Source organism: Cebidichthys violaceus, unplaced genomic scaffold (assembly GCF_023349555.1).
Source record: "Cebidichthys violaceus isolate CVI_PGR_0920_01 unplaced genomic scaffold, fCebVio1.0.p SCAF_13, whole genome shotgun sequence".
In the NCBI taxonomy this organism is placed as follows: domain Eukaryota; kingdom Metazoa; phylum Chordata; class Actinopteri; order Perciformes; family Stichaeidae; genus Cebidichthys; species Cebidichthys violaceus.
In genome coordinates, this window is record NW_027176296.1 from 16,231,474 (window position 1) to 16,254,317 (window position 22,844).

General features: G+C 39.6%; 5 protein-coding genes and 1 long non-coding RNA gene across 7 annotated transcripts; 3 read left to right on the forward strand and 3 right to left on the reverse strand.

Moving 5' to 3' along the window:
- Nucleotides 1–255: 255 nt before the first annotated feature.
- Nucleotides 256–3,639, forward strand: LOC137870183 (interferon-induced protein with tetratricopeptide repeats 1B-like). Its single transcript, XM_068707193.1, has 2 exons — nt 256–361; nt 1,718–3,639. The coding sequence occupies exons 1-2, from the start codon at nt 354–356 to the stop codon at nt 3,015–3,017; spliced, it is 1,308 nt and encodes a 435-aa protein (XP_068563294.1). The 5' UTR covers nt 256–353; the 3' UTR covers nt 3,018–3,639.
- Nucleotides 3,640–7,084: 3,445 nt separating this feature from the next.
- Nucleotides 7,085–10,466, forward strand: LOC137870184 (interferon-induced protein with tetratricopeptide repeats 1B-like). Its single transcript, XM_068707194.1, has 2 exons — nt 7,085–7,190; nt 8,543–10,466. Exons 1-2 carry the CDS (start codon nt 7,183–7,185, stop codon nt 9,840–9,842), a joined length of 1,308 nt encoding a protein of 435 aa, XP_068563295.1. The 5' UTR covers nt 7,085–7,182; the 3' UTR covers nt 9,843–10,466.
- A 4,049-nt stretch (nt 10,467–14,515) lies between these two features.
- Nucleotides 14,516–15,175, reverse strand: LOC137870571 (ladderlectin-like). The gene has a single exon (XM_068707969.1). It carries the CDS (start codon nt 15,085–15,087, stop codon nt 14,608–14,610), a length of 480 nt encoding a protein of 159 aa, XP_068564070.1. The 5' UTR covers nt 15,088–15,175; the 3' UTR covers nt 14,516–14,607.
- Nucleotides 15,176–15,196: 21 nt separating this feature from the next.
- On the reverse strand, nt 15,197–15,667 carry LOC137870572 (uncharacterized). The gene is made up of 3 exons (XR_011102702.1): nt 15,602–15,667; nt 15,312–15,382; nt 15,197–15,209 (listed from the first exon to the last, which is right to left on the reverse strand). It is a non-coding gene; the product is annotated as an uncharacterized lncRNA (long non-coding RNA).
- Nucleotides 15,668–17,270: 1,603 nt separating this feature from the next.
- Nucleotides 17,271–18,106, reverse strand: LOC137870570 (lactose-binding lectin l-2-like). Its single transcript, XM_068707967.1, has one exon. It carries the CDS (start codon nt 18,029–18,031, stop codon nt 17,543–17,545), a length of 489 nt encoding a protein of 162 aa, XP_068564068.1. The 5' UTR covers nt 18,032–18,106; the 3' UTR covers nt 17,271–17,542.
- A 2,784-nt stretch (nt 18,107–20,890) lies between these two features.
- On the forward strand, nt 20,891–22,058 carry LOC137870185 (ladderlectin-like). 2 transcript variants are annotated; one of them, XM_068707197.1, is made up of 3 exons: nt 20,891–20,922; nt 21,195–21,265; nt 21,368–22,058. In XM_068707197.1, exon 3 carries the CDS (start codon nt 21,490–21,492, stop codon nt 21,964–21,966), a length of 477 nt encoding a protein of 158 aa, XP_068563298.1. In that variant the 5' UTR covers nt 20,891–20,922; nt 21,195–21,265; nt 21,368–21,489; the 3' UTR covers nt 21,967–22,058. The 2 variants fall into 2 exon arrangements, with proteins under 2 accessions (XP_068563298.1, XP_068563296.1); XM_068707195.1 differs by having other exon boundaries at nt 20,910–20,975.
- Nucleotides 22,059–22,844: the final 786 nt, after the last annotated feature.

Consider the following 22,844-nt stretch of genomic DNA (forward strand, 5'->3'; position numbering starts at 1 on the left):
GTGCAGCCATAATAATGTGGTATCTTGGGTTTGAATCTTTCTCTCATGTTCTGCAACAAGAAGTAAAAACCTGTTTCTAACTCAACATTTCATGAGTTATGTTTTAGATTCATCAGACAACCACGTCTGATTCAATTCCTGGAAACGAAAGTCAAGCAGTGTTTCTAAAAGAGAATAAAAGAAATGATGCTCAAGTGCCGCGCCTCTACGAACCGGTTTGACATGATTGTGAACATTTAAAGCTGCGTGCTCAACAACATCTTATCATTTATACCAGCGAAGCCAAAGCAGCATCAAGAGCCAAAACCAGCCACACTAACTTAGAGAAGTTACAGAGTTGAGGAAACAGCTAAATGATGAGGTGAGTAGCTGTTTCTGCATTTCATATCATTGTTGGAGTAAATGATCAGTATCATTATGTTTTATTTAATATTTTATCATTGTGTCCTACAGCCAAAATGTATTAACATTATGGATCCTTGAAGTCATTGATGATGTATTCAAACACTGCTGTTCAGTCACATCTTTGGTACCTCCTTGCTTCATTCCCTCCTCTCTGTCTTTAGGATACTACTTTTATCCCTCCTGTGTTTCTTCAGTCTTGCCTTTCAGTCAGAGCACAGGGATTAAAAACCCTTTTTATTAACAATTATTACTGATCAGCTGTTTTCTTGAAGTTTACTCCCACACTTCCAGGAATATAATTCTGGTGGACAAATGTTAAATGTTGTTGTTGTAGAATTATTTTCTTCTCCTTACTCCATTTTTTTCTTCCCTTCTCTCTGTGGCTCACACCATTTCTTTACCTGTCTTCCTTCCGACCTTCCTTCCTTGCCTCCTCCTTTCTTACCTCTTTCAGCCATCTTTTCTTTCTCCCTTCTGTCCTTCTGCCCCCCCCCCCCCTCTTTTTCTCTCCTCCTGCCTCACTCTGTTTCTTCCTTCCTCACAGACGCTATCCTACCTTTCATTATTATTTTATGTATTCATTGCATACTTCGTTCACCTTTGTGTTTTTTTTCAGCCTTTGTTTCTTCTTGTCCTCCATGGTTTTATATTTTGTCCGTTCTTATACCTCTTTTCTTATCCATTCCTTCCCTCCATTGTCCTATTTCCTCTATGTCCACTCATTTGCCTTCCTTTGTTCTCTTCTGTTTCTCTTTCAAGTTTTCTTTCTTTACTTACTTTCCTCTTCCTACCTTACTTTTTCTTTGCAGCCGTCTGTTGGTCCATATTTTTTCTTCCTCCTCTCATACTTTTTTCCTTATCATTACTTCTTTTATCACTCCTTCCTTATTTCCTTTCTGACCATTCAATGCGCCCTACTCTATTTTTCATTCCCCTCTCAGATCCTTCCTTACTTCCTTTTTTTTTGTGCTGCCTTTCAAATCAAACCACCACACAACCAAACACAGTATGTGTTTGAATGTTGAATGCACTTATTGTAAGTCGCTTTGGATAAAAGCGTCTGCTAAATGACTGTAATGTAATGTAATGTGATGTGTAGTGATATTATGTTGTGTCCAGATCAAGGAAGCAGCTAACAGATTATTATTATATTATTTCCTTCCAGACCATTCAATGCTCCTTACTCCAGTTCTATGTTCCTCCCTTCCTCAACATGAAATGAACAATGATTATCCAAACAGAGCACGCCTCTGAGCATATTATATTAACCTAGTGATGTGTTTTAATATTTGTCATTTTTATTCCTCATCAGTGCTGCTCAGAGTCAAACATCACTGATCTCAAAACTGGAGGCCCTGCAGTGCCACTTTACCTGGGATCTGGACTCCAGCAGGTCCAAACTTTTACGTCTCAGGGACCAGCTGGTGGACATCGGCACGGAGGAGGGAAACTGCTGGCTGGGTCACATTTACAACCTGAGGGGGTTCATTCAGTACAAGCTGGGCTTCACTGAAGACGCCCAGAGTTTCTTCAACAAGGCTGCAGAGGCCTTCCGCCAGATGAGAAAAGCAGATGACGGTCCCTGGTTAGTGGTGAACTACGGGAACCTGGCTTGGCTGCACCACCACCTGGGAGACCAAGCAGAGAGTGAGGCTTACCTGTCCAAGGTTGAAGCCCTGATGAAGAAATACCCATCTCCATCACAGGACGAGCTCCATGCAGAGATCTACGCTGAAAAAGCCTGGACCCTGATGAAGTTCAGCACAGACAGAGAGCTGGTTGCAGATTACTTCCAGAAAGCCATCAGGATGCAGCCGGACATGGTGGAGTGGAACACCAGTCATGTCATATGGTTAGCGAGTCCTTTTAAGCACAGCAACACAGTGCTGGAGGCTGACGTCTTGGAGAAAATGAGAGTCGCCAAGGAACAGGATCCAGAGAACTTGTACCTCGCTGCTTGCTACCTTGAGCAACGTGCAGAGAATGGAGAAAGAGTTGAGGATGAAGCACGTGAGTTAGCCAGAAGGGTTTTGAGAAGTCCTGTCAGCAGCTACAATGGTTGGAAAGCAATACTATGGGTTTACAGATACCATGTATCTATTGATGAGGCCATTGATTTGGCAGAGGAGGCTCTGAAAAACCATCCAGATGAGCGTTATCTGAAGAGATGTGTCGCACTCACTCTCAAATGGAAGATCATTTGTTACAGCGACAGTCGCCCAAAGCAAACCATGATAGACAGAGCAATCAGTCTCCATGAGGAGGTGATTTCTCTTTATCCCGATTCTTCATTTTTGACGAAAGTAGACCTTGCAAAAACATACAGAAATTCCAACCAGGCTATAACTGACCAGATGTACCAGGATCTGCTAGAAAGTGATCTGGAACCTGCAGACAAACAGCTGCTTTACAACAACTACGCAAAATATTTATACAACCATAAACACGATGGCAACAAGTCAATAGAATATAACATGAAGGCGGCAAAGATACCACATCAATCTTACTATCGTAAGAACAGCATCAAAGTTCTGCAGAATATTAAAAATAAATGCAGGAACTCAATGTGGAGAGAAATAGAGATGTTTCTGGAAAACCTGCAAGAGCCATAGTGGTTTTCTTTACAACACTGGTCCTAAATCTGAAAAAATAAATGTATTGCATTACCTAAAAAAATAATCTGAGAATACTTATTAATTGAGCTGTATCCTTTATAAAGGCAGGTGTCTGCAAGTTTTTAGACTTTAGTAGTTAATGGAAGACAAAAGCTTTAAAAAAACAACAACCTATATATATATTTGTCTGAAGTAGTACACTCGATTTGTACGACAGGCTGAATCATTCAATAACACTGGTCTTTTAAATAACATCCACTGTGGACATGTCTAAATGTCATCACCATTATTCAACATCACATGGTTTATTACAATAGATTTTGATCAGATGTTGTTTATTATATTCCTGTTTTGTGTTTTTTCCCTCTTAGCTCTGGATTTTAAGTTTATGTAAGAACATTACTACTACTACTACTAGCAGTATGTGAAATCTGCTTTGCTGTTTGCCTTTGAGTCGTGGAATATAACATTCTCTAATAATGTAATAGTACATTTGATGCCTGTAACCTGAATATAACAGCAGATGCAGCTGATTGTATGTATAGAAAGTATGTCAAGCTGTGTCTCCGTAGTACACAATTACCTATTAATACTATTAAATAAACAATGTGTACACTAAGACATCTTCAAGTTGTGTTTTTTCTTGCTGGTTACTACTATACAAGAAATTCATGTACTCTCCACAATCTTGCAGTCCTCTTCACAGGGCCTGATGGATGTTAGTCAAACTGCAGCTCTTGAAAGCTACTGCCAAAACTTAAATGCGCTGGGGATTGACAGCAAACAGGGCAGCATGCAATTCAGCCTCACTGTTTATCTCTCTTTACACAATATGTGAGCTGTTTCACATTACGAGCATTCAAACTGGTGAAACATGAGGTAGCTTTTATTGTGAAGAAGTCACAGGAAATCATTTTTTTGACAGCGAATAAGGTTTGAAAGGTACATGAGTTTGTTTGGCTGCACAGCTAGAACAGCTAGTTTTCTTTTTATTCATTTATAATTTACGTTCCTTGTCTCTTTTAGTGCAGCAGGAATCTTCTTCTGTTTGAAGGAGAAAGCTCCAGATTTGATCGGAGAAACTGATGTTGAAGCACAGCGGTCACCAGAAAATCACTAAAATAGACCAAAACCCTATATTTTTACCACAAGTAAATAATCTATATGATCTTAAAGGACCAGTCTGTGTATATTCTGTATTTGTGTTATTGTCAATACTGTCAACAAATCCCATGAAAGACCAAAGCCAACAATGCGTTAGTCCATCTTTCCGTCTTTAAATCTGTTTTTAAATAATTATAAACAGCTCACATATATGTGCATAGTTTCATCTTTAAAAAGGCTGAATCATTGCAGCGATCAGATGTGGCTGTAGGTTTCCAATCCCGGGAAACGAAAGTGAAGAAGAAGACAGGTCACAAAACATACAGATGCGTTCAAAGGTTTCACAACACGTTGATATTATCATTCCACGTGAAGGTGCAGCCATAACAATGTGGTATGTTGGGTTTGAATCTTTCACTCAGCGTAGGATCAAGTTCTTCAAGATGAAGAAAATGACCTCTCTAAATTATAGAAGCGCATTGCATCCAAGAAAGACAGTATATACACACCGTATCTCGTCATTATGAGTTACTATCTTGAAATTACAAGATAAGATCTCGTAATAATGAAATAAGTTAAGATAGCCTAGTTCTGTAAAGACATTCACAGATTCAGACTACAGATCAAGAACTCGTGAGCGAAACGTTGTTAAAACACAAACGACGCAACCGTTGTGAGGTAGACGACGATCTACAGCCTAAGTTTCATCAAAACGAGCCGTCCTGCGAGCTGGACAAGTAATATGGGTTTCTATGTGCAGCCGGCTGTGAGAGTGAGTGCACAGGGACCGTGTGCAAAGTGCAACACCGAAAAGACATACTGCAAAAATATTCAATAACTTCATTTGTGACCAAACTCACTTCATACATCAATGAGCTCCTCCTGGTTATGCTGCACCAACTATTTGGGCCAAATGTGCTTTTACATAATTGTGGTGAATTTTTATTGGGAAGAATATTTAATAAATCCACTGTAGTGCAGTGTAGTGTGGCCAAATTCATTTCATATATCAATGGTCTCCTCCTGGTTATACACAACAAATTTGGAAAAATTGGCTTTTTCAACGTTTGGCTTATGAGTTACTGATCTGAGAAGTCTGACTTTACCGAACTAGGCTACCTTAACTTGTCTCATAATTATGAAATCTTTTGTCATAAGTATGAGTTCTTTGTCACAAAACATACAGATGCGTTGAAAGGTTGATATAGAAGTTGATATTACCATTCGATGTGAAGGTGCAGCCATAATAATGTGGTATCTTGGGTTTGAATCTTTCTCTCAAGTTCTGTAAGAAGAAGTAAAAACCTGTTTCTAACTCAACAGTTTCTCAAGAGAAAATACAATGACAACATTTGATGAGTTATGTTTTAGATTCATCAGACGTGGCTGTAGGCTTCAATTCCAGGGAAACGAAAGTCAAGCAGTGTTTCTAAAAGACAATAGAAGAAATGATGCTCAAGTGCTCCGCCTCTATGAACCGGTTCGACATGATTGTGAACATTTGAAGCTGCGTTCTCAACAACATCTTATCATTTATACCAGTGAATCACATGGTTTATTACAATAGATTTTGATCAGATGTTGTTTATTATATTCCTGTTATGTGTTTTTTCCCTCTTAGCACTGGATTCTAAGTTTATGTAAGAACATTACTACTACTACTACTAGCAGTATGTGAAATCTGCTTTGCTGTTTGCCTTTGAGTCGTGGAATATAACATTCTCTAATAATGTAATAGTACATTTGATGCCTGTAACCTGAATATAACAGCAGATGCAGCTGATTGTATGTATAGAAAGTATGTCAAGCTGTGTCTCCGTAGTACACAATTACCTATTAATACTATTAAATAAACAATGTGTACACTAAGACATCTTCAAGTTGTGTTTTTTCTTGCTGGTTACTACTATACAAGAAATGCATGTACTCTCCACAATCTTGCAGTCCTCTTCACAGGGCCTGATGGATGTTAGTCAAACTGCAGCTCTTGAAAGCTACTGCCAAAACTTAAATGCGCTGGGGATTGACAGCAAACAGGGCAGCATGCAATTCAGCCTCACTGTTTATCTCTCTTTACACAAAATGTGAGCTGTTTCACATTACGAGCATTCAAACTGGTGAAACATGAGGTAGCTTTTATTGTGAAGAAGTCACAGGAAATCATTTTTTTGACAGCGAATAAGGTTTGAAAGGTACATGAGTTTGTTTGGCTGCACAGCTAGAACAGCTAGTTTTCTTTTTATTAATTTTTAATTTACGTTCCTTGTCTCTTTTAGTGCAGCAGGAATCTTCTTCTGTTATTCAATAACTTCATTTGTGACCAAACTCACTTCATACATCAATGAGCTCCTCCTGGTTATGCTGCACCAACTATTTGGGCAAAATGTGCTTTTACATAATTGTGGTGAATTTTTATTGGGAAGAATATTTAATAAATCCACTGTAGTGCAGTGTAGTGTGGCCAAATTCATTTCATATATCAATGGTCTCCTCCTGGTTATACACAACAAATTTGGAAAAATTGGCTTTTTCAACGTTTGGCTTATGAGTTACTGATCTGAGAAGTCTGACTTTACCAAACTAGGCTACCTTAACTTGTGTCATAATTATGAAATCTTTTGTCATAAGTATGAGTTCTTTGTCACAAAACATACAGATGCGTTGAAAGGTTGATATAGAAGTTGATATTACCATTCGATGTGAAGGTGCAGCCATAATAATGTGGTATCTTGGGTTTGAATCTTTCTCTCATGTTCTGCAACAAGAAGTAAAAACCTGTTTCTAACTCAACATTTCATGAGTTATGTTTTAGATTCATCAGACAACCACGTCTGATTCAATTCCTGGAAACGAAAGTCAAGCAGTGTTTCTAAAAGAGAATAAAAGAAATGATGCTCAAGTGCCGCGCCTCTACGAACCGGTTTGACATGATTGTGAACATTTAAAGCTGCGTGCTCAACAACATCTTATCATTTATACCAGCGAAGCCAAAGCAGCATCAAGAGCCAAAACCAGCCACACTAACTTAGAGAAGTTACAGAGTTGAGGAAACAGCTAAATGATGAGGTGAGTAGCTGTTTCTGCATTTCATATCATTGTTGGAGTAAATGATCAGTATCATTATGTTTTATTTAATATTTTATCATTGTGTCCTACAGCCAAAATGTATTAACATTATGGATCCTTGAAGTCATTGATGATGTATTCAAACACTGCTGTTCAGTCACATCTTTGGTACCTCCTTGCTTCATTCCCTCCTCTCTGTCTTTAGGATACTACTTTTATCCCTCCTGTGTTTCTTCAGTCTTGCCTTTCAGTCAGAGCACAGGGATTAAAAACCCTTTTTATTAACAATTATTACTGATCAGCTGTTTTCTTGAAGTTTACTCCCACACTTCCAGGAATATAATTCTGGTGGACAAATGTTAAATGTTGTTGTTGTAGAATTATTTTCTTCTCCTTACTCCATTTTTTTCTTCCCTTCTCACTGTGGCTCACACCATTTCTTTACCTGTCTTCCTTCCGACCTTCCTTCCTTGCCTCCTCCTTTCTTACCTCTTTCAGCCATCTTTTCTTTCTCCCTTCTGTCCTTCTGCCCCCCCCCTCTTTTTCTCTCCTCCTGCCTCACTCTGTTTCTTCCTTCCTCACAGACGCTATCCTACCTTTCATTATTATTTTATGTATTCATTGCATACTTCGTTCACCTTTGTGTTTTTTTTCAGCCTTTGTTTCTTCTTGTCCTCCATGGTTTTATATTTTGTCCGTTCTTATACCTCTTTTCTTATCCATTCCTTCCCTCCATTGTCCTATTTCCTCTATGTCCACTCATTTGCCTTCCTTTGTTCTCTTCTGTTTCTCTTTCAAGTTTTCTTTCTTTACTTACTTTCCTCTTCCTACCTTACTTTTTCTTTGCAGCCGTCTGTTGGTCCATATTTTTTCTTCCTCCTCTCATACTTTTTTCCTTATCATTACTTCTTTTATCACTCCTTCCTTATTTCCTTTCTGACCATTCAATGCGCCCTACTCTATTTTTCATTCCCCTCTCAGATCCTTCCTTACTTCCTTTTTTTTTGTGCTGCCTTTCAAATCAAACCACCACACAACCAAACACAGTATGTGTTTGAATGTTGAATGCACTTATTGTAAGTCGCTTTGGATAAAAGCGTCTGCTAAATGACTGTAATGTAATGTAATGTGATGTGTAGTGATATTATGTTGTGTCCAGATCAAGGAAGCAGCTAACAGATTATTATTATATTATTTCCTTCCAGACCATTCAATGCTCCTTACTCCAGTTCTATGTTCCTCCCTTCCTCAACATGAAATGAACAATGATTATCCAAACAGAGCACGCCTCTGAGCATATTATATTAACCTAGTGATGTGTTTTAATATTTGTCATTTTTATTCCTCATCAGTGCTGCTCAGAGTCAAACATCACTGATCTCAAAACTGGAGGCCCTGCAGTGCCACTTTACCTGGGATCTGGACTCCAGCAGGTCCAAACTTTTACGTCTCAGGGACCTGCTGGTGGACATCGGCACGGAGGAGGGAAACTGCTGGCTGGGTCACATTTACAACCTGAGGGGGTTCATTCAGTACAAGCTGGGCTTCACTGAAGACGCCCAGAGTTTCTTCAACAAGGCTGCAGAGGCCTTCCGCCAGATGAGAAAAGCAGATGACGGTCCCTGGTTAGTGGTGAACTACGGGAACCTGGCTTGGCTGCACCACCACCTGGGAGACCAAGCAGAGAGTGAGGCTTACCTGTCCAAGGTTGAAGCCCTGATGAAGAAATACCCATCTCCATCACAGGACGAGCTCCATGCAGAGATCTACGCTGAAAAAGCCTGGACCCTGATGCAGTTCAAGACAGACAGAGAGCTGGTTGCAGATTACTTCCAGAAAGCCATCAGGATGCAGCCGGACATGGTGGAGTGGAACACCAGTCATGTCATATGGTTAGCGAGTCCTTTTAAGCACAGCAACACAGTGCTGGAGGCTGACGTCTTGGAGAAAATGAGAGTCGCCAAGGAACAGGATCCAGAGAACTTGTACCTCGCTGCTTGCTACCTTGAGCAACGTGCAGAGAATGGAGAAAGAGTTGAGGATGAAGCACGTGAGTTAGCCAGAAGGGTTTTGAGAAGTCCTGTCAGCAGCTACAATGGTTGGAAAGTAATACTATGGGTTTACAGATACCATGTATCTATTGATGAGGCCATTGATTTGGCAGAGGAGGCTCTGAAAAACCATCCAGATGAGCGTTATCTGAAGAGATGTGTCGCACTCACTCTCAAATGGAAGATCATTTCTCCCAACCAAAGTTGCCCAAAGCAAAGCATGATAGACAGAGCAATCAGTCTCCATGAGGAGGTGATTTCTCTTTATCCCGATTCTTCATTTTTGACGAAAGTAGACCTTGCAAAAACATACAGAAATTCCAACCAGGCTATAACTGACCAGATGTACCAGGATCTGCTAGAAAGTGATCTGGAACCTGCAGACAAACAGCTGCTTTACAACAACTACGCAAAATATTTATACAACCATAAACACGATGGCAACAAGTCAATAGAATATAACATGAAGGCGGCAAAGATACCACATCAATCTTACTATCGTAAGAACAGCATCAAAGTTCTGCAGAATATTAAAAATAAATGCAGGAACTCAATGCGGAGAAAAATAGAGAACTTTCTGGAAAACCTGCAAGAGCCATAGTGGTTTTCTTTACAACACTGGTCCTAAATCTGAAAAAATAAATGTATTGCATTACCTAAAAAAATAATCTGAGAATACTTATTAATTGAGCTGTATCCTTTATAAAGGCAGGTGTCTGCAAGTTTTTAGACTTTAGTAGTTAATGGAAGACAAAAGCTTTAAAAAAACAACAACCTATATATATATTTGTCTGAAGTAGTACACTCGATTTGTACGACAGGCTGAATCATTCAATAACACTGGTCTTTTAAATAACATCCACTGTGGACATGTCTAAATGTCATCACCATTATTCAACATCACATGGTTTATTACAATAGATTTTGATCAGATGTTGTTTATTATATTCCTGTTATGTGTTTTTTCCCTCTTAGCACTGGATTCTAAGTTTATGTAAGAACATTACTACTACTACTACTAGCAGTATGTGAAATCTGCTTTGCTGTTTGCCTTTGAGTCGTGGAATATAACATTCTCTAATAATGTAATAGTACATTTGATGCCTGTAACCTGAATATAACAGCAGATGCAGCTGATTGTATGTATAGAAAGTATGTCAAGCTGTGTCTCCGTAGTACACAATTACCTATTAATACTATTAAATAAACAATGTGTACACTAAGACATCTTCAAGTTGTGTTTTTTCTTGCTGGTTACTACTATACAAGAAATGCATGTACTCTCCACAATCTTGCAGTCCTCTTCACAGGGCCTGATGGATGTTAGTCAAACTGCAGCTCTTGAAAGCTACTGCCAAAACTTAAATGCGCTGGGGATTGACAGCAAACAGGGCAGCATGCAATTCAGCCTCACTGTTTATCTCTCTTTACACAAAATGTGAGCTGTTTCACATTACGAGCATTCAAACTGGTGAAACATGAGGTAGCTTTTATTGTGAAGAAGTCACAGGAAATCATTTTTTTGACAGCGAATAAGGTTTGAAAGGTACATGAGTTTGTTTGGCTGCACAGCTAGAACAGCTAGTTTTCTTTTTATTCATTTATAATTTACGTTCCTTGTCTCTTTTAGTGCAGCAGGAATCTTCTTCTGTTTGAAGGAGAAAGCTCCAGATTTGATCGGAGAAACTGATGTTGAAGCACAGCGGTCACCAGAAAATCACTAAAATAGACCAAAACCCTATATTTTTACCACAAGTAAATAATCTATATGATCTTAAAGGACCAGTCTGTGTATATTCTGTATTTGTGTTATTGTCAATACTGTCAACAAATCCCATGAAAGACCAAAGCCAACAATGCGTTAGTCCATCTTTCCGTCTTTAAATCTGTTTTTAAATCATTTAAAACAGCTCACATATATGTGCATAGTTTCATCTTTAAAAAGGCTGAATCATTGCAGCGATCAGATGTGGCTGTAGGTTTCCAATCCCGGGAAACGAAAGTGAAGAAGAAGACAGGTCACAAAACATACAGATGCGTTCAAAGGTTTCACAACACGTTGATATTATCATTCCACGTGAAGGTGCAGCCATAACAATGTGGTATGTTGGGTTTGAATCTTTCTCTCAGCGTAGGGTCAAGTTCTTCAAGATGAAGAAAATGACCTCTCTAAATTATAGAAGCGCATTGCATTCAAGAAAGACAGTATATACACACCGTATCTCGTCATTATGAGTTACTATCTTGAAATTACAAGATAAGATCTCGTAATAATGAAATAAGTTAAGATAGCCTAGTTCTGTAAAGACATTCACAGATTCAGACTACAGATCAAGAACTCGTGAGCGAAACGTTGTTAAAACACAAACGACGCAACCGTTGTGAGGTAGACGACGATCTACAGCCTAAGTTTCATCAAAACGAGCCGTCCTGCGAGCTGGACAAGTAATATGGGTTTCTATGTGCAGCCGGCTGTGAGAGTGAGTGCACAGGGACCGTGTGCAAAGTGCAACACCGAAAAGACATACTGCAAAAATATTCAATAACTTCATTTGTGACCAAACTCACTTCATACATCAATGAGCTCCTCCTGGTTATGCTGCACCAACTATTTGGGCCAAATGTGCTTTTACATAATTGTGGTGAATTTTTATTGGGATGAATATTTAATAAATCCACTGTAGTGCAGTGTAGTGTGGCCAAATTCATTTCATATATCAATGGTCTCCTCCTGGTTATACACAACAAATTTGGAAAAATTGGCTTTTTCAACGTTTGGCTTATGAGTTACTGATCTGAGAAGTCTGACTTTACCGAACTAGGCTACCTTAACTTGTCTCATAATTATGAAATCTTTTGTCATAAGTATGAGTTCTTTGTCACAAAACATACAGATGCGTTGAAAGGTTGATATAGAAGTTGATATTACCATTCAATGTGAAGGTGCAGCCATAATAATGTGGTATCTTGGGTTTGAATCTTTCTCTCAAGTTCTGTAAGAAGAAGTAAAAACCTGTTTCTAACTCAACAGTTTCTCAAGAGAAAATACAATGACAACATTTGATGAGTTATGTTTTAGATTCATCAGACGTGGCTGTAGGCTTCAATTCCAGGGAAACGAAAGTCAAGCAGTGTTTCTAAAAGACAATAGAAGAAATGATGCTCAAGTGCTCCGCCTCTATGAACCGGTTCGACATGATTGTGAACATTTGAAGCTGCGTTCTCAACAACATCTTATCATTTATACCAGTGAATCACATGGTTTATTACAATAGATTTTGATCAGATGTTGTTTATTATATTCCTGTTATGTGTTTTTTCCCTCTTAGCACTGGATTCTAAGTTTATGTAAAAACATTACTACTACTACTACTAGCAGTGTGTGAAATCTGTTTTGCTGTTTGCCTTTGAGTCGTGGAATATAACATTCTCTAATAATGTAATAGTACATTTGATGCCTGTAACCTGAATATAACAGCAGATGCAGCTGATTGTATGTATAGAAAGTATGTCAAGCTGTGTCTCCGTAGTACACAATTACCTATTAATACTATTAAATAAACAATGTGTACACTAAGACATCTTCAAGTTGTGTTTTTTCTTGCTGGTTACTACTATACAAGAAATGCATGTACTCTCCACAATCTTGCAGTCCTCTTCACATGGCCTGATGGATGTTAGTCAAACTGCAGCTCTTGAAAGCTACTGCCAAATTGGAAGATGGCAGCAGAGTGTCGTAATGCAGGCGTCTCCAGGTAACCGCTGTCACCGCTGTTCACACCAACACTCTGCAGACGGACGCTGCTCAACATGTTCACATGTACTAGATATATAAGTGTGTTTAAAATAATGCACACCAAGTTAATACTTCCATTTGATGGGAGGGTGCAGCCAAAACAATGTGGGAGCTTGGGTTTGAATATTTCACTCAGTGTGGCATGATGGCAGACTTCAAGATGAAGAAAAAACTGTTTCTAACTTTGAACCAACTTAAAGGAACAGTGTGTGAGATGTAGTGGCCTCTAGTGGTGAGGTTGCAGATAGCAACAATATGACTCAGCTCAGCCCCTCCCTCTCTAAGCCTATCGGAGAACTGCGGTGGCCTTCAGGTAGTGATAGGTATCTTTAGGATGTTATTACTGCAAAGAGCTACTTTCATCAATACTCAGTTCTTTTTCATGACAAATGATTGCTTTGAAAGCATATATAGAATATTAGATACAAATAAATTCAAAACAGGATTAGAAACTAATTATAACTTTGATATATCTAAATATTGTTTCTAGAGCAGCAACAGTAATGTTTACAACAGCAAAGTCACTTTATAAAGTCATTCATATTTCAGTAAAGTTTATAAATAATGAGGAACACAGACATTAGATAGTATCAGTCATTCCTCCCGTCCTCTGTCCTCCTGTCTGCTTTGTCTCAGCCAGTCGAGAAGTTTACAAGAACAAACTAAGATGAACAGTAAACGTCAGGCAGACAGCTTTCAGTTTAGCTTGCTTCTAAAAAAAAAAAAAAAGCAGAAAAAAAAGCCTTTGGTGGATCACATGTGCTGTGTTTGTGTAAACATACAGAGTTAGAGTATAGAGTATATACTGGACTCTTTCAGAGTCAGTGCCTCACCAGCCACGAACCTCACCGCACGTCACTGATGTAGGAAAGGATCAGTGAGGAAGGAGTCATATTTAAATGAACCTTAATTGAGGGTGGGCTGAGAGTGGTGTGTGGCCAACTGGAAGCTATGATTAAATCGGCTGGCTGTCAGCTGGTTACAGCTGGGGGCGTAAGACTTCCGTGTCCTGAACTAACACGGTGCTTCTTTTTTTGGCACTTATGGCCACGCCAAGTCAAACCATGCCGCGTTTTGATTACCAGCTTTAGAGCACTCAGTTGTTCATGGCAGTCTGCCTCCAAGCAGGTTGCTGTGTCGTCAGATTGGCGTCACCTAAGTCAGTGTTGACTTATGTTAAATTAAGTCTGAAACTGAAATAACTTAAAAACTTATTTTAAACTAAAGAGTGATGTTTCACTAAACCCAACGAAGAAGTTTTGTTGCCTAAACAATCAAATATTGCTTTAAAATAGTTGGTGATGCATTGAGAGTTGAAATATGTGGATTGAGATGTAATTTTTTGTGTGGCTTTATTTGATTATACCTTCAATACAATTATGAGATCAAAAAGGTCTGGAAATATTCCATTTGAGCAACCACAGGAGTTACATGTGTGAATATCCAACATCAAAATTAAGGTTAGTGAAACCAACGCATACAAGTGAACATTTGTGTCTTTATTGTAGAGGCCAAAATGCATGTCAGCAGAGCAACAAGTGGACAGGTTCAAGCAGACCTATGCAACATCTCAGTTGCGATATAAACAAACAAAGGGACAACTATATGAACATCGGAAGTCATTCCATTTCTGTTCATGAGAATAGTTGGTCAGGACACAGTGTTCCCTTCCTTTGCCGTTGTTTGGCGTTCTTCTGCTCCAATAGAAAAAGTTGGCTGGAGACCCATCAGACCACATCCATGTTCCTTCTTTGTGGATGTCACTGAGTCCGATCCAGGTCCGCGCCTCGGCAGGGTCAAAGTTCCTGATCAGGAATTGAACAAAATTCTGTTCCTCCAGACTGTGGATTGACGCCAGGTTGGCTCCCTCTGACACACAGTGGAGCTCTGCATCAACCCAGGTCATCCGTGTGGCGACGTACTTGAAGCAGCTGCTGTTGAAGCTGTACGAGAACATGGGACAGTTGTCATCCTGTAGCAGCGCTTGAGGTTCATCAGAAGGACACACAACACCTAGAGCCAGACCAAACAAGAAGAGGAACAGCAGCATGTTGGCGTCTCGGGTCACAGGAGCAGGATGAGGGTTGTTGTGTTGGTTGCAGTTGATCTGCACCGTTGGATGGGATGGAGACAGGCTGCTTTCTTATAGAGGCTTCAGGGAAAATGTTTTCACTGTTGGCACAATTTTATTATTATTGGTCAGCTGAAGTTGGTGAACACTTTCAGCAAACACACAGTATCTGAACAAAGGCTGAAATAAGACCAAAAGCTCACCTGGAGAAGTCACATTGAAGCTGCAATTCATTTCTCCAAGTTTTTGTATTTAATTTCCTCAAGACCTCCAACTGTCAGGGTTCAGGCAAGAAGAGTAGCAGGGGATGGACCCAAACGCAGAGAGACACGGAAGGAGAAGAATATTTGACTGTGATTTTAATAAAACAAAACTAGCAGAGCAGGAGAGGCCAAAAATGTGTAACAATAAAAATTAAAATTAAAATCCAGGGAAAACAAGAACCGGCAAAACAGGATAAGATAATTCTAAACCAAACAAGAGGGATACATACAAGAAAGAGCAGAGCAGGACAAAGCACAAACCAGGGAACAAACCATTAACTACCTCAGCAGAGCAGGTCACACAACAGATGAACTGACACAAGGGACACAGGGTTTAAATACACTGGTGGGGTGCAGGTGATCAGACACAGGAGGATTCAATCAGGGGTGGGACAGACAATCATACAAAGGCAGGAAGTGAAGTGAACACAGGACACAAGAGGCGGAGACGTTCAAAATAAAACAAGAAACCAACTAAAAAGAAACCCAAGACCGTGACACAAACATTTATACTTTATTGCACTTAACCCTCCACAGAGCCTGAGTGAGATAACATTTAAAAAGTACATCTTTATCACACTTATTAACTTTATGCTGCTCTAACTCACAGTGAGATGTCATTACCATAAGTGAGTGTGTAGCAAATGTTGAGTTTTTGTTCTTAATTAGATATTCTCCTGCTGAACACAAAGTGTACTTGTGTTTGCAACAGATGTGCTGTTCTTATATCTAACACACAGAGACCGCACCGATATGGAAATCGATGCAAGCAAGAGGTACAAATCTGAAGTGTAAAATATCTTAATTTCCTTATTTACTTGTAATGCTAATTCTGTTAATATCAAATTTATAATTTGCACAACGAAGAGGAAATATATTTATTTGTATAAAAAAATGGTATGGGTTTTATGTTCAATCAGACAAGCTTAGTCACTGAAGCGCGAGCGGCTCCTGCCCCGTTTCTAGGCGGGGAAGTCGTTCGCACCTAACACGGTGGTCACTCCGTCGGCTGTCCCACCTGCAAGGATATACGTTCCTTTTTGAGGTGCTGGAACAATACCTTCGGCCTTTTATCTCACCCCGTCGCTATTGTTAGGATTTCGGATTAATTGTCTTCTTGAAATTCTTTTACGGCAAATGCCCTATAGGCGTTCTCAATGGGATGCAACCCTAGCACCCTGTATGTAATAGTTATGTACGTCGTCTGTACTTTACTATTGCCTATTGTGAACATTCTCACTATTTTATGACTAACACTGCACAGTTTTCACCCATGGTACTTACCTTAAGCACCGTATGGTAGCTTCTGTCGTCACGTCTGGATCGCACGGTTAACGGACAGGGGAAGAGGTTTAAATTGTTTTAAAGAACCAGAATACGTTGTTTGGTTTCAGTCTCTTACAAAATGTAAGGCCGGTTTTTTTATTTAGGTTTTTCGCACAACAATCACATACAACAATTTCAAGTCAATGAAACAGTTTCTGTAATAAGTCTAACACTCCTTCTATACGGAGTTTTCCTCTTTATCAGTTCGCACTGATTTTGCTATGAGGAATAATACAGACCCTCTCTCTGTACTTCCTCTCCCTCCTCTCTCTGTACTTCCTCTCCCTCCTCTCTCTGTACTTCCTCTCCCTCCTCTCTCTTTTCTGCGCTGCCCTGCTGTTTTTATGCTGTTCTCAGGCTGGAACCTCCTTCAAGCTAATGAGTAACTCACACACGAGTCCTCCCCTTTTTTAGAGCTAACACAGAACATAACTGGTTTGATCCTGTTCACAAGAGGAAGCATACAGTTTAGAGTGACTATTCTACTAAAGACACATATACAGTTTATAAGGTTCATCACATCTATCAAAAAGTAAAACAAGTTATAGGTTTAATTACGTCAAACAAAATTAAAAAAGGTTTATAGGTTATATTGATTACACTTTGAATAAAAAAAGTTACAAGTTATAATGGTTATACTTTTATGCTTTCATACTTTTTCTACGATCTCTCAACATCACCTAAAAATGATCTTCCCAAACAACAAAACTGCATAGTCAATTACATTTAGAGGGGAAAATATTTTCTCCTGGTTCTTCCTGGTTTTTGATGTACCACAAATTAATTATGGGAACGTGATTTTGGAGGGAACAGGGTTGATCTGACATAGGAATCTATCTCAGGTGTTAAGGACAGGTTATACGAGATGCACAAACAGAAGGATAAGTGTCAGAACATTGTCCGTCATTCCATTTACGTTCTTTGTCATAGTTGTTGTGAACACAGTGTTCGAGTCCTCTATAGTTGCTTGGCTCTCCTCTATTCCAAAAGACAAAGTTCACTCTGCAACCATCAGACCACATCCATCTGCTTTCTTTGTGGATGTCACTGAGTCCGATCCAGGTGCGCCCCTCAACGTGGTCAAAGTTCTTGATCAGGGCTTTGGTGAATTTCTGTTCCTCCAGACTGTGGATGGAAACCAGGTTGGCTCCCTGTGACACACAGAAGAGCTCTGCATCAGCCCAGGTCATCCGTGTGGCGACGTACTTGTAGCAGCGGTTGTTGAAGCTGTACCAGAACATGGGACAGTTGCCCCTCAGTAGCTTCGCTTGAGGTTCATCAGAAGGACACACAGCACCCAGAGCCAGACCAAACAAGAAGAGGAACAGCAGCATGTTGGCGTCAGAGTCTCCGTCTAAAACGTGATGCGAACTGTTGCGCGTTATCAAGAATCTTGCAGAGACCGCTGAAAGGCAACTTTCTTTTATATGCTTCGGAGAGGGTGTCTGCAATGTTGGTGTGATACCATAGGTCAAATACTATCTGAAGATAAGCCAACAAAAACACATTCAGCATTATTGTTATCATCAAGCAATCCCTACTAATCATTGATAGAGTTATGACAAAGTATGACTGCCTCACCTTGAAAGAGATATGAAGCATTAACTAGTCTCATTTAGAATGGGATTTATTTTTGCTTAAAGTGCAACCCCTCCATTTCAACAGCGCTGAACCCAAACACAGTATAGGTGAGTCTACCACGACAGGCCCATTTGGATATATTATACCTCCTCCGTCTTTTGGCAGCTGTGAGGTTTATCTACCGGGCAATCTTCGTTCCTACCCTCACCTATGGTCATGTGGACTGGGTCGTGACCGAAAGAATTAGATTGTGGGTACAAGCGGCCGAAATGGGTTTCCTCAGGAGGGTGGCTGGCATCTCCCTTAGAGATAGGGTGAGAAGTTCAGTCATCCGTGAGGGACTCGGAGTAGAGCCGTTGCTTCTTTGCGTGGAAAGGAGCCAGTTGAGGTGGTTCGGGCATCTGGTGAGGATGCCACCTGGGCGCCTCCCTAGGGAGGTGTTCCAGGCACGACCAGCTGGGAGGAGACCCCGAGGGAGGCCCAGGACCAGGTGGAGGGACTATATCTCCAAACTGGTCCTGGGAGCACCTCGGGATCCCCCAGTCAGAGCTGGCTGATGTGGCACCGGGAAAGGGAAGTTTGGGGTCCCCTGCTGGAGCTGTTGCCCCCGCGACCCGATCCGGATAAGCGGACGAAGATGAATGATGAATGAATGAATGAGGTTTATATAACAATTCAGGGTAGTTCTCTTTATCATATTTTTTCACCCATCCATGAAATGGGCAGATCAATTCATCTAATGAGACTTTCTTGACATCTTTAAGTATTCTGTTTAAATTTAGCCTTCATAGCTTTTTAATATTATCCATAAGAACAACAATCCAGAGGTACAGTAGACCAAGAAAAATCAGGTTAAAAGTCAGGATAGTTCAATATATTCTCGCCATATCCAAATATATATATATATATATCCATATCCAATTATCACAGCCATTTATTATCAGAATCAATTTGACATCCTGACAAGGAACTAAAGAACTGGCTATTTGACAGTAAGGCTGGTCTAGATTCATGAGGTCAGTAATAAACAGTGAGAGATCTGCATAAAGCTTAGTTTTTTTAGGGAATAGATCTTATTTGGGTTCCTGCTGTGGCTCCTAATGGATTAAGTAAGCAATTCAATAACTAGCATGAAAATCAGAAGGGATATAGCGGAGAACTGCGGTGGCCTTCAGGTAGTGATAGGTATCTTTAGGATGTTATTACTGCAAAGTCCTACTTTCATCAATACTCAGTTCTTTTTCATGACAAATGATTGCTTTGAAAGCATATATAGAATATTAGATACAAATAAATTCAAAACAGGATTAGAAACTAATTATAACTTTGATATATCTAAATATTGTTTCTAGAGCAGCAACAGTAATGTTTACAACAGCAAAGTCACTTTATAAAGTCATTCATATTTCAGTAAAGTTTATAAATAATAATAATGAGGAACACAGACATTAGATAGTATCAGTCATTCCTCCCGTCCTCTGTCCTCCTGTCTGCTTTGTCTCAGCCAGTAGAGAAGTTTACAAGAACAAACTAAGATGAACAGTAAACTTCAGGCAGACAGCTTTCAGTTTAGCTTGCTTCTAAAAAAAAAGAAAAAGAAAAATGCTTTTGGCCGATGATTCATTATATAATGAATTTATTTATTTAAATAAAGGCTTCTTAAACTATTTGGGTGAATATTTCAGCCTGTAGTGTTGATACTTGTGATGAGAAAGAGTTGATTTATAATCATTTATTTTATTTATCTTTTGTAAGTATGAGTTCTTTTCTTGTAATTACAAAACAGTAAAGCATAACTGATAAGGGAAAATTGAGTGACCAAAGTTGATGAGTTATGCTGCAGTTTGATCAGGTGTGGCTGTAGGTTTTCAATCCCGGGAAACAAAAGTGAAGAAGAAGACAGATCACAACACATACAGATGCGTTCAAAGGTTGATGTACTTGTTGATGTTACCATTCGATGTGAAGGTGCAGCCATAATAAATGTGATAAGTTAATGAGTCTTGTTTTTGATTCATCAGACGTGGCTGTAGGCTTCAATTCCTGGAAACAAAGAAATGATGCTCAAGTGCTCCGCCTCTACGATCTGCTTCATGACAAATGATTGCTTTGAAAGCATATATAGAATATTAGATACAAATAAATTCAAAACAGGATTAGAAACTAATTATAACTTTGATATATCTAAATATTGTTTCTAGAGCAGCAACAGTAATGTTTACAACAGCAAAGTCACTTTATAAAGTCATTCATATTTCATTAAAGTTTGTAAATAATAATAATGAGGAACACAGACATTAGATAGCAGGGACGTGCGTCATCATGAAAAGTAAAACGCAAATAATGATAAAATACAAAAATAATATTTCTCTACTGATCTCACTCAGGCTCTGTGGAGGGTTAAGTGCAATAAAGTATAAATGTTTGTGTCACGGTCTTGGGTTTCTTTTTAGTTGGTTTCTTGTTTTATTTTGAACGTCTCCGCCTCTTGTGTCCTGTGTTCACTTCACTTCCTACCTTTGTATGATTGTCTGTCCCACCCCTGATTGAATCCTCCTGTGTCTGATCACCTGCACCCCACCAGTGTATTTAAACCCTGTGTCCCTTGTGTCAGTTCATCTGTTGTGTGACCTGCTCTGCTGAGGTAGTTAATGGTTTGTTCCCTGGTTTGTGCTTTGTCCTGCTCTGCTCTTTCTTGTATGTATCCCTCTTGTTTGGTTTAGAATTATCTTATCCTGTTTTGCCGGTTCTTGTTTTCCCTGGATTTTAATTTTAATTTTTATTGTTACACATTTTTGGCCTCTCCTGCTCTGCTAGTTTTGTTTTATTAAAATCACAGTCAAATATTCTTCTCCTTCCGTGTCTCTCTGCGTTTGGGTCCATCCCCTGCTACTCTTCTTGCCTGAACCCTGACAGTTGGAGGTCTTGAGGAAATTAAATACAAAAACTTGGAGAAATGAATTGCAGCTTCAATGTGACTTCTCCAGGTGAGCTTTTGGTCTTATTTCAGCCTTTGTTCAGATACTGTGTGTTTGCTGAAAGTGTTCACCAACTTCAGCTGACCAATAATAATAAAATTGTGCCAACAGTGAAAACATTTTCCCTGAAGCCTCTATAAGAAAGCAGCCTGTCTCCATCCCATCCAACGGTGCAGATCAACTGCAACCAACACAACAACCCTCATCCTGCTCCTGTGACCCGAGACGCCAACATGCTGCTGTTCCTCTTCTTGTTTGGTCTGGCTCTAGGTGTTGTGTGTCCTTCTGATGAACCTCAAGCGCTGCTACAGGATAACAACTGTCCCATGTTCTGGTCCAGCTTCAACAACCGCTGCTTCAAGTACGTCGCCACACGGATGACCTGGGTTGATGCAGAGCGCCACTGTGTGTCAGAGGGAGCCAACCTGGCGTCAATCCACAGTCTGGAGGAACAGAATTTTGTCAAATTCCTGATCAAGAACTTTGACCCTGCCGAGGCGCGGACCTGGATCGGACTCAGTGACATCCACAAAGAAGGAACATGGATGTGGTCTGATGGGTCTCCAGCCAACTTTTTCTATTGGAGCAAAATGCCAAACAACGGCAAAGGAAGGGAACACTGTGTCCTGACCAACTATTCTCATGAACAGAAATGGAATGACTTCCGATGTTCATATAGTTGTCCCTTTGTTTGTTTATATCGCAACTGAGATGTTGCATAGGTCTGCTTGAACCTGTCCACTTGTTGCTCTGCTGACATGCATTTTGGCCTCTACAATAAAGACACAAATGTTCACTTGTATGCGTTGGTTTCACTAACCTTAACTTTGATGTTGGATATTCACACATGTAACTCCTGTGGTTGCTCAAATGGAATATTTCCAGACCTTTTTGATCTCATAATTGTATTGAAGGTATAATTAAATAAAGCCACACATAGTAAAAATTACATCTTAGTCCAAGTATTTCAACTCTCCTAACCCTTGTGTAAACATAGCGAGTTAGAGTATAGTGGATGAGAGCAGCCAATTGAATTAGGTTTTGCGTACATGTTAGTGCTTGTTGAACAGATGTATTAATAATATTAGTATTAATAATTAGTTCAGGTACCACCGTCCCTCCTCTCTGCTATTGTGTTTATAGGAACTCAGCCCCACAGAGAAAGTAGTGGAAATGCTCACTTCAGCGTGATGTTAAATTACACCAAACCATTTAAAAAGTACTAATAAAAAGCACCAGTAACGTCGGAGTGTGCAGAGTGTCGGTATGAAGAGCTGGTACAATGGTTGACTGGAGACGCCTTCATTACGACGCTTTGCTGCCACCTACGGGTGTAACCTCGTTACTGTTTGGTGAACGTCCAACGAAAAAACACTTTTCGGCACAAAATCTCAGATTATATTTTCACCCATTCACCCATTTGTTGAATCTTTTAATTTGAAGGTTTCTTTTTACTGTAAACCATGTTATCTTTATATTTATTTAATTGTATTATAATCTAAGTATGTATGTACACGCTACTGTATGTTCTACGTGTGTGTAGTGTGCGCTACGACTTGCATTTCATTGTGAGAACATATGTTGTAAA

Coding starts and splice junctions, on each gene's coding strand:
- LOC137870185 (XM_068707197.1), top strand. CDS start 21,490: ATGCTGCTGTTCCTCTTCTTGTTTGGTCTGGCTCTAGGTGTTGTGTGT.
- LOC137870570 (XM_068707967.1), bottom strand. CDS start 18,031: ATGCTGCTGTTCCTCTTCTTGTTTGGTCTGGCTCTGGGTGCTGTGTGT.
- LOC137870571 (XM_068707969.1), bottom strand. CDS start 15,087: ATGCTGCTGTTCCTCTTCTTGTTTGGTCTGGCTCTAGGTGTTGTGTGT.